At 43.2% G+C, this 16,753-nt stretch overlaps 2 protein-coding genes across 2 annotated transcripts; both read right to left on the bottom strand.

The window, feature by feature from the left end:
• Window positions 1-5,567: 5,567 nt before the first annotated feature.
• On the bottom strand, window positions 5,568-7,288 carry LOC118791675 (transcription factor Adf-1-like). The gene is made up of 2 exons (XM_036549138.1): window positions 6,988-7,288; window positions 5,568-6,324 (listed from the first exon to the last, which is right to left on the bottom strand). Exons 1-2 carry the CDS (start codon window positions 7,115-7,117, stop codon window positions 5,669-5,671), a joined length of 786 nt encoding a protein of 261 aa, XP_036405031.1. The 5' UTR covers window positions 7,118-7,288; the 3' UTR covers window positions 5,568-5,668.
• Window positions 7,289-8,673: 1,385 nt separating this feature from the next.
• On the bottom strand, window positions 8,674-13,278 carry LOC118791628 (cornifelin homolog). Its single transcript, XM_036549059.1, has 4 exons — window positions 13,131-13,278; window positions 9,896-10,012; window positions 9,400-9,560; window positions 8,674-8,883 (listed from the first exon to the last, which is right to left on the bottom strand). Exons 2-4 carry the CDS (start codon window positions 10,008-10,010, stop codon window positions 8,692-8,694), a joined length of 468 nt encoding a protein of 155 aa, XP_036404952.1. The 5' UTR covers window positions 10,011-10,012; window positions 13,131-13,278; the 3' UTR covers window positions 8,674-8,691.
• Window positions 13,279-16,753: the final 3,475 nt, after the last annotated feature.

The following is a 16,753-nucleotide window of genomic DNA, read 5'->3' as shown; positions in this document are numbered from 1 at the left end:
TCTTTGGCTTCTTTTTATACATTTTCAAATATAAAATATTATTTATACTATGGCTTGGCTGAATACTTGATGGTTATTATTTACTGAGAGATGTGCATCCATATTTCCCAGTATGCCCAGCTAATCAACATTTTAAATTCAATGTTTAATCAATAGTCAATATCAATCCATTGCTTTCCATCTTGCATTAGTCCAGAGTTTTAACTAAACCTTGACTGAGAGACTAGATAATCATTGTCTTGTTTTAAAATTATGTGCGCCTATGAGGAGTGCCATCACGCCCATGTCTGGACTGGTCCCCACAGGTTGCTGCTGGAACGCGCGAGTTTATTTTCGTGCACGCGCATATGAACTTTCAACATCAAGAATAATTTTCATCTGACTGACAGAGGTACTGAGTCAAGCTCTGAGCCAGACATCAACACTGAACCAGGACAAAGATGACAGTATCAATGTGACTTGCCAAATCTGTAGGACTCACTCTCATAACTCACTCTGATGTTGCTGTCGCCCCCTGCTGGCGGGTTTTTTTCACCAGACTGGAACACATCTGTTGCTGCCCTGCCAGCTCAGGCAGGTGCGTGAACTTACACACGGAATCTGCAGCTCACCGCGAAGTCCAGCAAATCACTGCCCTTTCGTAAATCTTACTGATAAAAACACGAAGGCATTTCTGCATAAGCCTGCCTCAGAGTGGTATCTTCTTTAGAACACAGTCTTTGGCAATTTCTTTACAGGCCACAGCACCAGGAAGGCACAGTAGCAAACAAGGATGGCCACTGACAGCCATTTTCCTGTTTCCTCAGTAACTCTCCCAAAACAAGCATAAATGTGCCAGTGGAGCTGATGTTGCAGAGACCGCAATGGGGGCTTGGGGTCAAATTCATTTTGACAGCAATGTTGGGAGGTAATGAAATTTGACCTAATCTACTGTCAAGAGGCATCAATATCCATTTCGACCAATTAATTTTATAACCTGAGAAATTATGAAAAACTTCAAACAGTTGTAAAATATGAGGAATTGACTCAGCAGGGTTAGAGATGTAAAGCAAGATATCATCAGCATACATTGAAATATGATGAGAACCTAATACTGTAATGGGAGAGATGGACTGACTTTGTCGAATAGCTTGTGCAAGGGGCTCAAGGGATAGGGCAAATAACAGAGGGTAAAGAGGACATCTTTGCCTGGTTCCTCTCTGCAATTCAAATGGAGCAGGCTGACAGAAACCAGTTAAGACAGATGCGTTAGGAAAGGTATATAGTGTTTTAACCATAGCAATGAATTTAGACCCAAACTGAAAATCATCAAGTATCATCCATATATATTCCCATTCAAGGCAGTCAAAGGCCTTCTCTGCATCTAATGAAAATACAGCACAAGCATTCTGAAATGTGTCTGCCAAATTACTTAATGTCAGCTGCTAATCGCCCTTTAACAAAACCAGTCTGATCCGAATGAACTAATTTATTAATAAAGGTTCTATTCTAGACAACAGTACTTAGCAAATATTTTCACATCAGTACAAAGGAGAAAAACTGGTCGAAAACTGAAACATTCTAAGGGATCCTTATCCTTTTTTAATAACAGAGAAGTAAGAGCTACCCTTTGATCTCTATGGAACATTCCGTTTTGGATGGCATAATTTATTCAATCAAAGATCAGTGGGCCAACAGTGTCCCAGATCGCTAAATAAAATTCCAGTGGAATACCATCCGAGGCCTGGAGAGTTTCCTTTTTGAAGAGATTTTGTAGCGTTCTCAAGCTCTTGAAGTGTTATGGGTTCCCCCAGAGTCTCTGGACTGGTGGTGGTGGATGGTAAATAAATAATTGTATGTAGTGTGTGGATTGTGTATGTAGATTATGTTTCACAGACAATCTGGCAACTTGGGTAACGTCAGACAAACATGGTCTGGTAAGTTAACTGTTGAGATATACCTAGCCATTGTGCTAACTATCACTTGCCTTGCAGCAAGAAACTAACTTACTGCATTCTTCCAATCAAAAATCAGATAAATCTTTATGTAGAAAAGAAGACTGGCTAATCGTTTCACTAAAATGAACAAATCAGAAGTCTTGGCACTAAAATTAATTAACTCATTAATGCTGAGTTCTTGATTTTTCCCTTTTTTAATATTGATGTATATGTTGTCTGCATATTTGTTTTGACAGGTATCTTGCCACAGGGGACTCATTCCACACTATTGCGTTCAGCTACTGTGTTGGGCATAGCACAGTGGGCGAGATGGTGGAGGATGTGGCGCGGGCCATTTGGGATTCTCTGGTGGCTGAGGTTATGCCAGACCCCACCAAGGATGACTGGAGGAGGATTGCTACTGAGTTCCTCCATCACTGGAACTTTCCAAACTGTGTGGGGTGTATCGATGGGAAACATGTGGTGGTCCAGGCCCCTAACAAGTCTGGGTCACTCTTCTACAACTACAAAGGGACATTTTCCATTGTCCTTTTGGCAGTTGTGGATGCAAAACATTGCTTCTGCATTATAGACATCGGCAGTTATGGGAGGTCCAGCGATGGAGGGACCCTGGCAAACAATCTCTTTGGCCAGGCACTCCGGGACGGAACCCTCGATCTCCCAGAGGATGCTCTGTTGCCAGGAGCAGAGCACCATGGGCTACTGCCTCACGTCTCCGCCGCAGATGAAGCCTTCCCCCTCCGATGTGACCTGATGAGACCCCTTCCAGGTATCCAGCCCTTCAACTACAGGCTTTCACGGGCAAGGTCGGTAGTCAAGAACACATTTGGCATTCTCACCCGCGAGTGGCGAATGTATCATTGTGTCATTGCCGTCAGCCCTGCCAATGCAGAAGCCTGTGTGAAGGCAACCTGCGTTCTGCACAATTTCTTGTCAAGGACAAGAACCGGGGCCCCAGCTTTTGTTCCAGCAGATGAGGGAGAGGCCTCTGCACTCCAGAGCATCGGGAGAGCAGGAGGCAACAATGCTGCACAGGAGGCCATCCATGTGAGGGAGAGCTTTGCCACCTACTTCTGTGCAAAAGGTGCCATGTCCTGACAACCGGCAACCTGAAGAAAAACAAAGGCCCTTTTAAGAGTCAAACAAAGGCTCTTTTAAAAGCCACCCACATTTAATACAAAAAGCTTATTCCATTCATTTATGACAAGTAACATGATCTCAAACATTCCAAAGTTTACAAACACACCTGTGCTCAAAGTAATTGAAAATATAGTGTTTTTGTGGTACCTTGGCTATTACAAAAACTCTGCATGTAAAGGAGGGAGTAAAAGTTTTGTGTCTTCCCTCTTCATTTCTCAAACAGAGCCCATTTGAATATCAAAACCACACTGAGCTGTTTTTAGCTTTGCGTTATAGATATGATAACAGGAAACTATTATTTATAGTACATATTGCATAGTTTAATTTATTATTATGTACATTGCATAATGTTTATTCAATATCCCAGGTAAACCTGACCTGGCAAAAAGATAAAATTAATGGTTACATGTAGTGTAAAATCAAAGGTTTAAATCACTTAGAAAATGACAATGGCATTGGATGAATGTACAAATTTTATTAAGGAATCATTAGGCAGAATTCACTTTGGTAAAAAACATTTCATAAACAGTTTGATAAACATATAATTCAAAAACTTAATTTATTAAATAGAGACTCGCTCCCTGAATGCAGGATACAGCTGACAATACTGTGAGGGTAAATAAGCTTACTAACACCCCTCACAGCCTTGTCAGCTGTACCCTGCTTTAAACTGGTGTCTGTGTGGGTGCGTGTGTATTTAAGAACAATGAAGTACATCAAACATGCAATGAAAATATTGCATAAATGAAACAGATTACAAAAAAACCGAACATTCCCTGAATGCAGGGTACACCTCACAAGAGTGCGAGGGTAAATAAGCTTACCAACACCCCTCACAGTCTTGTCAGATGTACCCCGCTTTAGGGCTGGGTGATATTGCAGTATATCAAATAGGTATTGGTAGCGCAATGACAGCGATCCCCGGTATGTGGCGTTAGGTTTCTTCCCGTATTTTTTCCCCGTTTGTCATACCTGATGAGGGAGCACACCTCCAGCTTTCCGAGGCCACGTGAAATGCTTCCGGGGGAAAAAACGCCACTCTGTCTATTCAATGTTGATATCACAGCAACAGCACAATGCTGCTTCCATGTGGTAGATAGAAACACATGGCTACAAAGATAAAGAGTGAAAAGATATGTGTTTTTCAAAGCTAATAGGTAAGTTAACCAACATACAGAAATAAGCAGTGGCGGCTGGTGAGGTGGAAACAGGGGAAGCGGAAAACTACCTTTAAATCTATCATTACTTTCAAACTGTTCCACTTTATCCTCCTTGATTAACAATAAAACAAATAATTCACAGAATAATTGACACCAACCGCGTACTTAGAATAAGAGATTATGCCCGCGAAACACCGCAGATTGTATGAGATTTGTAGGGCTGTACTGGAAAATTCGAAGCTTCGTTCATTGAACTGGCATTCGATTGTGAAATTAAGCATTCGATTATTAGGATGGGTGCTCAGTTGCAGTTTTAAGGTTATTGCTACTGTAATACAAGAAATTTAGCCAATAAACTGTGGGGCGCCAAGTGTAACAGACCTTTTTTCTTCTGTGCCACGAAACGCATAAATTCATTACGAAGCCATGTGACACCGTAACGCGTTTTGTCCACGAAAAACACAAACGCGTTAGCACTGTGTCTACGAAATACTGAAGAGCACAATACTTTCGTGCACAGAAAACAAAACGGATGATTCCTGTCGTGCACTGAATTGACCGTTGTGCTTTACTTTTTGTGGACAAAAGTAATTCTGTCCACGCAATAGATGTCCTAGGCCAGCATTTATGCTGTTGTGGCACGAAATGCAGAATGCGCTGTACGATCATCATTCCGTGCCATCGAATGTTCATTTTGTCCACTTAACTGTTTTGCTATATTACTGAAAGTATGATGTGCACGAAAGGGATTTAGCACAATATATTCCGTGACTCCGCAGTTACAGAAGGCATTCCGTCCACGAAAGCAAAAGGCTGCTTGAACTTTCGTAGACATCAATGTTTTGCTTAAGTAGCCTACAAAATTAATCACGCTCATAGGATATATTACTGAAGGTATGATATGTACGAAAGGGCTTTGGTCCAATACGTTCCGTGAGTCAGCAGTTTACGGAATGAATGTGACGAAATCGCACAGGAATGATGCCGACCACTAAAGCCAATACTGGTTGAACTTTTAACAGAACTGTTTGTTACATTCATTTGGTCACTTAATAAATGCTGAAACAACAGGCCAAAACAATGACGTCACGTCACAGACATTCGAAGTTTAGTTCTAAAAAGGTTGGCTAAAATTCGAATGACAAAAAATGGCATTCGATACAGCCCTAGAGATTTGTGTGCTATTGCGAAAGCTACAGCATGAGATTATTAATTGACAAAGGATGGCAATTTGAATAATTAAGTGGCAAGTAATCCCAAAGATTTCTCACACATGTTTCACATTATATTTTTCTTGTGTTACAAAATTAGCATAAACTAGAGCTCACCAGCCACCACTGGATACAAGTGATAACAAAATTAACAAAAAAACTACAACAACTATTCGTTATATGGTGAAGGCTATATTGCCCAGCCCTACCCTGCTTTGAACTAGTGTGTATTTAACAATTCAGCCTCCTCCTCTTCTTGCCTACAATAGGCATCAAAGACAAGGCGGTGCATGGCCATTTTCAACTCCTCCTTCCTCCTTGTCTTTAATGGCCTAAGCATTGGGAGGAGGCTGCGGAGGAAGAGTTCATCCGAATCCTCAGTTCTATTGGCTGCACGCTCAAATGTCTCCAGCAGGTGCCTCTCAAATGAGTCCTCCCTGAACCTCTTCAGTGGTGGCCTGGTGGGGGTGGACACTGCTGTCCTGGAGGAAAATCTAGGGGTCAAGGTGGAGGGCAAGGCAGGGGTTGGGGCAGGGGTTGGGGTTGGGGTAGGGGTTGAATGCCAGGCTGCGGGTGAGGTGGAGTTGGAGGAACAGGAGAGAGCATGGTGCTGTGGCTCCTCCTTACACTCCTGCCTAGCTGCTGGACCCACTGTGTCACTGTCCTCCTGTACAATCATGGGGTTCCCAACACTTTCCATGTTGCCACTATTTGGCCGTGACTCCAGGAAGGGGTTGAGGAACCCCATAATGGCAGAGTAGCGCCATGGTCGCTGCGTTGTGGCCGCGGCACCACTTCTGCCCCGCTCCTGTTCTTTAGCCATTTCCCGTCGATACGTGTCGCGAAGATTCTTCCATTTTTTTCTGCAGTCGTCAGCTACAAGAAGAAACAAAAACGTGTTAAAAAAACATGATAAAATAGAACTGAATTCTTTATTAACAACATGTGGAAACCATACACAAAACATAAAAGCTGACTTTTTTAGTGCGCAGTTTATTACATTCATGCGTGAATGTAATAAACTGCGCACCAAGTCACGGTGATATGCAAACGTTAGGCATCTTGCAGTACACAATATCTCCCAGTTATCATGCATGAATGTTTAGTACCCCCCCCCCCCCCCCCCCCCCCCCCCGTGCACAATTACTTACAACAATGTTTTTTAATTGTACTTGCAGTTTGCAACTTGTCAGGTTTCCAAATAGCTAGGAAGTAGCAGACATCTAGCTAAAGAGCTGGAGCGAAGATTTTAGCTAACGTTAGCTAGCCAGCATGAATGTACAGTTCAATAACCAAATGTTCTGCTTGCTCATTGGAAAAAGGCAATGCAGTAAAATGAATTAATGTTACGAATTCGTCCGTTTAGTTCAAAGTTTCAAATGATTCACTTATTATTTTGCAGAACCTAGCTGGTAGCATAACTTATTGAATGGGAACAGACGTTAGCTAGCAGAAACATATGCCCGGATTTGCTAGCTAACCCACATAATGAACTTTGCATATGTAGCTATAAATAAACGTACATAAATGTATACTCACGGGGAATGCCAATGATCTCAGAAATACGGACCCAGGCACCACGTTTTCGATTTTTGTCCTTGTATGCTTGGTGAGTGCAGTTGTATAGTTCAGGGTTGTTGGAGACCGCAGTGATGAGCTGCTCTTCCATCTTGACGTTGTTGAAGTGGTAGGAACCAAAGTCGTGGGCTGCATCCGAATACTCATACTTCCATACTATATAGTACTCAAAAAGCAGTACATCACAATCCGTAGGGTGTCCGAATACTTAGTAGGCATTTAGATGTAGTCGAACGGTCCCCAGATGACCTACTACTTCCGTTTACCACGCTATCCCATAAGTCAGCTGGAGCCCGAATAACCGAAGAAGAAGAATTCCCCGGGAAAGAAGAAGAAAGAAAGAAAGAAAGAAGATGGCGGTGTAGTCAACCTGGTTAAGATAACATAACATTAGCTTTTTGTTTTACCTCAGGCTGACAGTCAGCTAAGTAAAACAGACTGATTTTTAAAACATGTAAACATTTAAACATCCGGGTCAAAGGCCAGGTAAGATGGCTACTTAGACACAAGGCTTTCAATTTCGTGATATTGCAATTAGTTGAATTGTAGAACTGGATTTTGCAGAATTTCCGTTTGTAGTAAACCTGGCGTGTTTGATAATATAGTTTGGTTCAAGGTACCAACTTCATATTTTGTGCATTTACATTTATCGGACGCTTTTATCCAAAGCGACATAGGTTCCAGTTCTTTTATTTATACAGCAGGATATTTATTGAGGTAATTGTGGGTTAGGTTAGCGTCCCGGAGGGGATCGAACCTGTTTTTATGGTAGACTTTGTCATACACAGGCAATATGCACTTGAAATATAGGTATGAAATCTTTTTTTCCATTTTTAATGCCTCTTAAGTCAGAAATTTTGATTTCTTTCAAGCATGCACCTAGTTGCTAAGAAAGGGCTATAACATGAGTATTATATATGAACATTTAAAAGATTTGATGTGGTTCAGTGTGAGGATATAGTGCTCCAAAGCATGAAAGAATTTTTTAATACAATATTCAGCAAGCTATGACTTGGCAAATATACAACTGTGGGCAAACTATTTTACAGGTTAAAGACATCTAATAGTGTAGAACAATACCTGAAAATTTAAAGCATCTAGCATGAATAGTTCAAAAGTAATGACTTATGGAACTTTGTGATTTTTCAGCAACACTCATTTTTTGCATGCCACGAACCCTTTTTAAAGCCTCCATATCTCAGAAACGAAAGAAGATGCAAGCCGAAGATTTTGCACACTAGTTGTTGGGTACAATGACATTATTTACATCAAGTATGAAGCAAATGCAAGACGGTCAGTCGGGAAAATTTTCTAAAATCTGTCGATTTGACGTGGAATTACCCATAGAGTAAAAATGGGACGGGGCCTGGATAGCACTTGAATGTTCCCTTGGTGGAGTGGACACCACTTACAGCAAAGACACCATACATGAATAAAATCATTTACGTTTTTATTATCATTGTCATAGACTGACAGTCACTGTGGTATGTACAGCATATTGTAGACACATTCAGTGGAGTATTGAAAGAGGACTTTCACATGGATTGTTCATGATAATTCATGATTAATCAGTGAAATCATTTGGACTTGAATTCTCTGGGATTAGGACAGGCGTGTCAGTGGCAGCGCTGACGTGACGGGCGGGGAGGGGTCTGGCTGGCAGTGTCACTGTGGCACCTGAGGGTACAGCCCGGCGGGCATGGGCTGCAGGGGGTGAGGGGGGTGCAGGCCGGGCGGCAGGGGGGCGGACGGGGCCAGGACGAGAGGGCGGCGACGCCTCTTTATCTCTCGGGCCATCTGGCACCAGGCGCAGCAGGTGCAGCAGGTAACCACACAGCAGTCATCACACATCGTCCCCTGCAGGGAGAGACAGACAGACGGGCAGACGGCCATCGCACAGACAGACAAGCAGGTGCACAAAGGAGACAGACGATCAGACAGTCAGGGCAGACAGACAGACAGATGGGGAGAGACAGACAGACAGCCAGACAAAGGAGGCAGGCAGACAGAGAGACAAGAGAGACAGACACACAGAGGACAGAGACAGACAGACAGGAGAGACAGATACACAAAGGAGATAGGGAGAGAGATGGAAGAACATAGACAGGATGGCAGACAGACAGGACAAGTGTCACACAAAGCAGCATATTAATATGTCTAAAAGGTAATATTAATGCATTGGTGTAGATGAATGCATTGATGACTGGAATTTATGAACTAATAAAATTGTTTATTTGTCAATATTTTCCAGTGAACAATCTCACTGAGTCTGTATGCTCAATATGCACTTATATAAGCACATGTATGTCATGCAGAGAGGAATACTGATGATTTTCCTGATTTTGGTAGCAGTTATTATTTTTGAGTTTTTACCTGAATGTGGTACCTCTCCCTCATGGTGCTCCTGATGGAGAGAGAAACAGGGCGAACCATTCCACCACAAAAGGTGTCCAGCAGGGGGAGACAGAGACACTCTCCAAACTCTCGTGAAGTCTTACACATGAGACACCAGGGACACCAAAATCCCAAACAGCCTAGGAGAGCAAGCACGCATGCATGCACATTCACACACACACACACAGATGTACAGACACAACCACACACATGCACACAGAAAAATACATGCTGTCATATAATTGTTGGTATAATATGTTCTCCGACTAACTACACCATGGGAAGTTCTGTGTATGCGAGTGTGTGTGTGTGTGTTGGGGGGTCGGTGAGTACAGGTCTTTCTGTCTTCGTGAGGTTGGGTGGTTAATGCGGGTATAGTGGGAGTACGGGATGGGAATAACAGGAGGTGTGTGTGAGAGAAAGAGTCATGCGAGCAGAAAGTGTTCTCTGTGCTGACAGGAGCACAGTCACTCACAGATGCCCATGTCCTCACAGCAGTCACACATGTCACTGCCCCATGCTTCACTCTTTACATGCACCGAAGCGTAAACCACCCCCGGCTGCACCGTCACTATGGGCTGGATGGACATGGCTGTGTGAACCAACGGAGAGAGAAGGGAAAACGAGAGAGAGGAGAGAACGAGAGGCAGGTAGAGGAGTGAGAGAAAGGCAGAGAGAGAAAGAGGAAGAGGGACAGAGAGAGAGGCAGGGAGAGAAAGAAATAGAGTGAAGGAAGAAGAGGAGAGGAAGTGTGACAGAGTAAGGAGGGAGAGAAAGAGAGGAGATATGTCAAATCAATATACTGTATGTCAACAACACATGGATTACAAAGCGGCAGTAAGCAAACTGATGTCGTCACTCAAGGGCATGACGTGAGACAGGGATGCGTTTTGAGTCCAGCTTCGTTCAATGTTTACATCAATGAGTTGGCAGTATTACTGGAACAATCTGCAGCTCCTGGCCTCACCCTAAACAACACAACAGTTAAACTCCTGTTTTATGTGGATGACCTGGTGCTGCTGTCACCACTCAACAGGGGTTACAGTAGCATGGGCCTGCGGTACCATGTACTGTGAGAACTGGGCCCTGATAACAAATGACCTGGGACTGAAAATCTTCAGGAACCTTTGATCTGGCAGTGGAAAAGTCATCCATACTTTCTACCATACCCATGTCCCATATCCATACTATGTGACAAGAATTCCACCAAATCAATATACCAGTTAGAATCTGGTCTAAGATCTTTGATAGTGTCATTCTGCCCATTGCTTTACACAGAAATGAAGGACAGGGTCCAACTCAGCACAACTACACTCGATGGGACTAACATCCAGTAGAAGCCCTGTATACGGAATTCAGTAAAAGTTTACACATACAACTTTAACATCCAAAGAAAGACACCAGCAAATGCAAGCAGGGCAGAGTTTCACTGATTCCCACTGATAATCAATGTTAAAAAGGCACTTATATTCTGGATGCATCTTAAACCAAGCCCTTATATCAAGGCTCTAAAAATCATGGCTACCAAAAGAAGAAAGACTACATGGTCACTCTGTGACAGCTGAATTTGAGACAGAGATGCCCTTTCATTCAATGTGAAAAATCAGATATTCATAAGGACTTACTGTTTCTAAAGATTTACCAGAATCATTCTAAATTTTAAAGAACTGGATGATAATGATCGGTTGACCTTTCTTTTCGGAGAGAGAGAGGGACAGAAATGCTTGCTGCAAACTTGTGTCAGTGTACCATAACGGGAGGGACAACCCACACACATTCAACATCACTGTTCACAGAGTTATCGTTATATATTTTAAAATGTTTTTGTTAATCTGTCTGCTTGTTTGACATTATTGAGCTGACTGTACTGTTGTACACATGATTGATTAATGATTTCTTTTTTTTTACTCTTATTACTGAAACAGCCATGCCTAGAAAGCATTTGAATTTGGGGGACAGAGAGGAGAGAGAGAAACAGAAGGGAGAAACTGAAATTTTAAAGTTATTAAATTATGCTATTAATTATAATGCTATTATAATGCTATTAAATTTCTACTTCACACAAAGGACTTGGTTCCATTGTCTGTCACTCGAGGTTGGGCTCTGGAAAAATACTGACTAATGAGAATGAATGAATGCATTAACAAAATGGAAAAAAATGCACTTTTCATTTGAATTCACTTTGTATAAATCTCTATTGTGTCTGCCCATTGAACAAGTGTAAATGAGTAAATGTACACGTCATTGCAAAAACCCTAACAATATCAGAGAGATTGATACAGGTTACACATTGTATTTTTGTCATGTATGAAATGTTGTAGTCATTATAGTTTTTATTTTGCCATTTCTTTCCCTAAGGGAATGAAAGCGTTTTTTTTCTGAGGGTCAGAGTGACTCTGCATGTTGCCGGGCAGGTCTCTGAAAGAGAACGAGGCTGCCAGTGAAACGCGACCTGTCCGGTAAACACGGAACATTGTTCTTCTGCAAACTTCACGTCAGACGCAGGGCCCGAGGGGCCCGGGTCATTCTTCTCAAACAACACCAGAAGCCACCTCCTTCCTCCTTCTCTGCTTTATTTGCAAAGGTGTGGGAACAAAAAACAAACAAAAAATAATAAAACCGCACTATTCTGTAGGGAACTGTGCACGTAACCGCACATGTCTCTTGAGTTCACTCTCCGTGACCACTGCTGTGTGTGTTCCAATCCACACATCACTGTCGTGTTACTTTCATCTCCTGTAGTGATGCATGGCAGTATTTTTGTTAAGTATGATATGTATCAAATATATACTCTTATAAAGAACATGGCAGCAGTGTGGTGTAGTGGGAAGGAGCAGGGTTTGGTGCCCAAAGCCTGCCAGCATGATTCCTTCATGATCCACTGCTGTTGTACCTTTGGGAAAGGTACTTAACTGAAGCACCTCAGTAAATATCCACCCATCTCAATGGACAACAATTGCAAGTTATGTGCATGACTTGGGATAAGCAAATAGAACATATAATAATAACATGGCAAATACAACACCTATTAAGCCAATACAATTTTAAAAAAGTAAAAAGAAGTAAGAACGAGTTCAGTAGAAGTTTCAAAGAATTCAACAGAGGTTTAGAAGTTTCAACAGAAGTGGGAAGTGACCTGATGTTACTGAACTATATTCCCTTCCATCCTTTCTCTTGGTTGTTTTGTTCATGTTGTAGATACGTGTTTTTATCAACAATCTGTGGCATTAATTCACCATAATTTTACAGCAAAGCGTTAATGTGTTTTATTTGTAGATGTAGCTATGGAAATGGAATCACTTCAGTCTTCACAGTCATCCCCCTCATACAGTTACAGCCTCAGGTGCTGGCTTTCCACAGGGCTCTGAACCTCAGCGGGGTGAAATCAGGCCACACGCTTCATTCCACCGTGTCTCTGAATTCATCATTATTCCATTTACAATTCCATCTCACTTTTTTTAGTCATGAGCTACAGACAACCTAAAGTTTGAGACTCTCTGAAGTGAGCGGTCCCCTATTGAGAATATGCCAGTGAATAGAGCTTCTCTGGCATATGGCAGTGCTGTAATTCTAAGAATTCCACCACATCGTTAGAACACAAGAAAACAAGAGCTGCTTTCCCAGGTCTGAGCAGACAGAGTGGATAAATTGGCAGTGTATGTAATACAGCGATCAGGACTCATTAACGTAAAATAAGAAATGCATCCTACCTGCTTTCCGAGAAATCTGGACAGCGTTTGATGTAAAAGTATTGGTATAAATGCTCTTTTGCAGAAGAGGGGTGGGGAAAAAAACAGGTAACCGAACACCTGACGGTAATCTCCACAGCTGATAGAGACAGCGATGCTATTGTTGGGATAATATTCTCTCTTCTCCTGTCTGCTAACCTCACCCATGCCCTGGAGCAAGGGTGCTATTGTTGTTGGCCGTGGGGGGGGGGGGGATGGTTAAATGTACAGTATGGGAAAATCTTTGGGGAGGGTTAAGGAGAATATATTGGGGGTACAGGAGAGTCTATGCAGTGTAAGGGGGTGCTTTGATATTCCATTGCAGTTCCCTCCATTGGCACTTGTTGCAATTTAAACTGTTGTAGTTTAGATTCACTTCAAAAGCAGTGTTCTTACATGCCTTTTAAAAGCTGTCATTGGCTTGTGTTAAACTGAAACTGTGCTTTTGGTATTGTGCTTATTGTATTAATCTCATGCATTGTAAGTAAGTTGTAAGTAGTAGTGATAGTGAAAAGAGGATGAAGGAGGAGGTATTTTTGGAAGGTATATGACTGGTCTGAGAGTGAAATAACACTAAAAGACCTCAGCGACTTCTGCAAGTTTAGGAGGTTAAAAACTACATTATGTCTCACTGTGGTCACTGAGAGGAAAATGTGAGAATGAGAAATACATCCGCGTGGTTTTGGAGAAATCTGGGAGCTATACGACTCCTGCAGAAGTATCACTGTTCTAATGTGGTTTCACGGAGGAGGGGTGGGGAGCACAGGTAACCAAAAAACGCCTGTGGGTTTCCTCCACCAACAGCTGAGGGAGTCAGAGATGCTGCCGTTTGGATAATATACTCTAATGTGGGGTGTGTTACGAGTGGGAGAATCTTTGGGGAGGGTTAAGGAGGGTACATTTAAGATCAGCGTTCAGCGTAAGGGATAACAGAATGGGTTGTGTGTGGTACAGGATGGCCTGGGTGTCCCACATCACTGTCATCAGTAGCCGTGACTATGGGTAGAAACTTTTGAAGTCAGTCCTAACATGTTTTGGAGACTTTCAGAGTAGAAGTAGCTAAGAAACAGAGTGTTAAATAATTAAACCATAAAAAGGGGCCACGATCGGTCTCATCCCTAGCACACTGAGATGCAATGGCTAAGGGAGTGCTCTTGCAACCAGAGGGACACGGGTTCACATCATATACGGGGCGCTGCATGTGAAAGGGACTCAACCTGAAAGACTTCAGTAAATACCCAACTGCACAGGAGTAAAGCATGAGCCACAAAGGCACGGGTGTCCTGTAACGGCCAGACAGAGCGATGGCAAAGAGCCAGGGCCAAAACGAAGCTCCGCGAAACAAAAAGCCAAACAGAAACCGTGAGCGTGACACTGCCAGTCAATCGCACCACTGAGAACAAACAAAGAACTACACACCAACACATGGGCAGCAGTGTAGCATAGTGGTTAAGGAGCAGGACTCATAACCGAAAGGTTGCCGGTTCAATCCCTGCTGGGACACTGCTGCTGTACCCTTGGGCAAGGTACTTAACCCACAGTTGCCTCAGCAAATATCCAGCTGTATAAATGGATAACATTGTAAAGAACTGTAACCTATTTAAGTCGCTTTGGATAAAAGCGTCTGCCAAATGAATAAATGTAAATGTCTGCTGCCTATAGGAAGTGCATCATGTGTTTGTCACACTGTTATTAAACTAGAGGAGGATTATACGGGACATTTGCAAATAATCAGATCTCCTTGTGAGCCTATAGTATAAACAAACATTCACACATAGAACCTGCTGCCTTGGTAACCGGTATTCTCTTAACAGTATGGCATATGCTGTCTTGGTAACTGGCCTTTTGTTCATGGTATGGAACACACTACTGGGAACAAGCACGGCATTTTTCCTCCTTACAATACCTACCTTGGGAGTGTAACTCACTCTCCTGCGCTATACACCGCGAATCAATGGCGAGTCAGTTCCAGGCATTATTGCACCTTTGTTGTCCCAAGTGTGTATAAGCTGAAAGTGTTCCACTTACTGTACAATACACTTGTGACAAAAACAACCTCCATTATGAAAACGTTCTAACATGGCAAAGGACATTGCAGAGTACCAGTTTTCCTGTGAAAACAATGTTTGTCACACATAAAACAAACCGGGGCAATTGTTGTACCTATGCTTAGTTATGAGAGTTTGAGAGTAACTTTTAAATATTATGTCACCAGCATAAGAGACACCAGGCTCAGACCCCAGGCCTGCAGACCAGCCCATGAGCAGGTGGAAGATGATAAGAGTCCCAAGGGCATCTGGGAAATGTTTTCTCACCTGTAAGAATAGTTGTGTGGGGGGGTTGCGCTTATGACGGCAGCCAGGGCTCTGCCTCTGCCGGACGCGCTTCCCCTGGCTCCTCTTCTTCCTCTCTACACCCGGCTCTCACCGTGGCCCTTCAGCTAACCCCGCTGCTAGGGCTGCCACAAGGTCTGGCAGGTCTGCACTCTCAGTGGAAGCTGCGTTTCTATGCGCTGATGTTACAGTTTAAAAGCCCCATGTAGAGCTTACCAAACACTGCAATCTGGGATTCATTAGGATGTGTATGGGATTGAGAGTGTGTGTGTGTGTGAAAGAGTATATGAGTGTAAAGGGGAATGGAAAATCTGGCTGCATTTCATTTGAGATGTTTCACCTGCGGCTCCGCCTACTTTCCAGCAGATGTGTGTGTGTGTTCCGCTGCAGGTAAGGCGGTTCTGCATTCAGGTACAGAGACGAGAGTGAGCGAGTGAGGCCTTCCTTTCAGCTGCTTTATTGAATACATCTGCAGTCGTATTGCTGTCAGCACAGAGAGCACCAGTAGCAGGGGGGTCTGCAAAGACATCAGAGCTGCAGGGCAGGCAGAGCGCCCCCACACACACGCACACACGCGCGCACGCACACGCACGCGCACACTCGCTCTCCAGGTGACTAGCAAGGCAGTGTCCCCAGACAGAACATTCAGACTGCAGTTCAATCCGCTCCGTTCCAGAACAGTGTGACTCACGCTGTCCGATTCAGAATAACCCCCCAAATGCACACAAGCCCACTCGCTGCAGATGCTGAACAAAGACAGAAAGTTAGAGAAAAGTCACACCTATTTTCTGCTGCTGTAGTTATCACATTGGCTCTCCCATTCTCTCACAATCACCCCCAGTGTCCCCCATCAGTTTAACTACAGTGAGCTCTATGAATGAGCTGAACTGTGAAAGCTGACAGCCACCACCCTCAAACTCCACCTTGGGTTAGCCTCCCACCCCCTTGTCCCCTGTAAACTCCCCCCAACCCTCTACATAACCCTCCAACAACATATCTTAACCCATTAGTGGCCAAAGCCTGGGATTTGACACATTCACTTCCTGTTCCATCCACACATCTGAAGACTGAACTCCACGGAACTCTAGAGCCCAGTCAGCCTCCTCCATCAGCAGCCGTCACCACATAAACCGTTACCACGGAAACATGGCCTACAACAGGGGATAAGTACTTGCTGCATACACTGATCTCTTTTGCCAATTAGAGATGGACAATATATATGACGTGACTGACAGAGACTATTTTAGACCTGTTTTAGACAAAGAATATTTT

Source organism: Megalops cyprinoides, chromosome 16 (genome assembly GCF_013368585.1).
Source record: "Megalops cyprinoides isolate fMegCyp1 chromosome 16, fMegCyp1.pri, whole genome shotgun sequence".
Classification (NCBI taxonomy): Eukaryota; Metazoa; Chordata; class Actinopteri; order Elopiformes; family Megalopidae; genus Megalops; species Megalops cyprinoides.
Note: the sequence above shows the minus strand (reverse complement) of the source record. Positions and strands in the feature narration are given on the sequence as shown.

Bases quoted from the DNA above. Each gene is read 5' to 3' on its own strand.
- LOC118791675 (XM_036549138.1), bottom strand. From the start codon at position 7,117: ATGGAAGAGCAGCTCATCACTGCGGTCTCCAACAACCCTGAACTATAC. The intron at 6,325-6,987 runs GTGAGTATACAT...TTCTTCTTGTAG, and splicing joins TGAGATCATTGGCATTCCCC to CTGACGACTGCAGAAAAAAA.
- LOC118791628 (XM_036549059.1), bottom strand. From the start codon at position 10,010: ATGTCCATCCAGCCCATAGTGACGGTGCAGCCGGGGGTGGTTTACGCT. The intron at 9,561-9,895 runs GTGAGTGACTGT...TTGCTCTCCTAG, and splicing joins CTGTGAGGACATGGGCATCT to GCTGTTTGGGATTTTGGTGT. The intron at 8,884-9,399 runs GTAAAAACTCAA...CTCTCCCTGCAG, and splicing joins GGGAGAGGTACCACATTCAG to GGGACGATGTGTGATGACTG.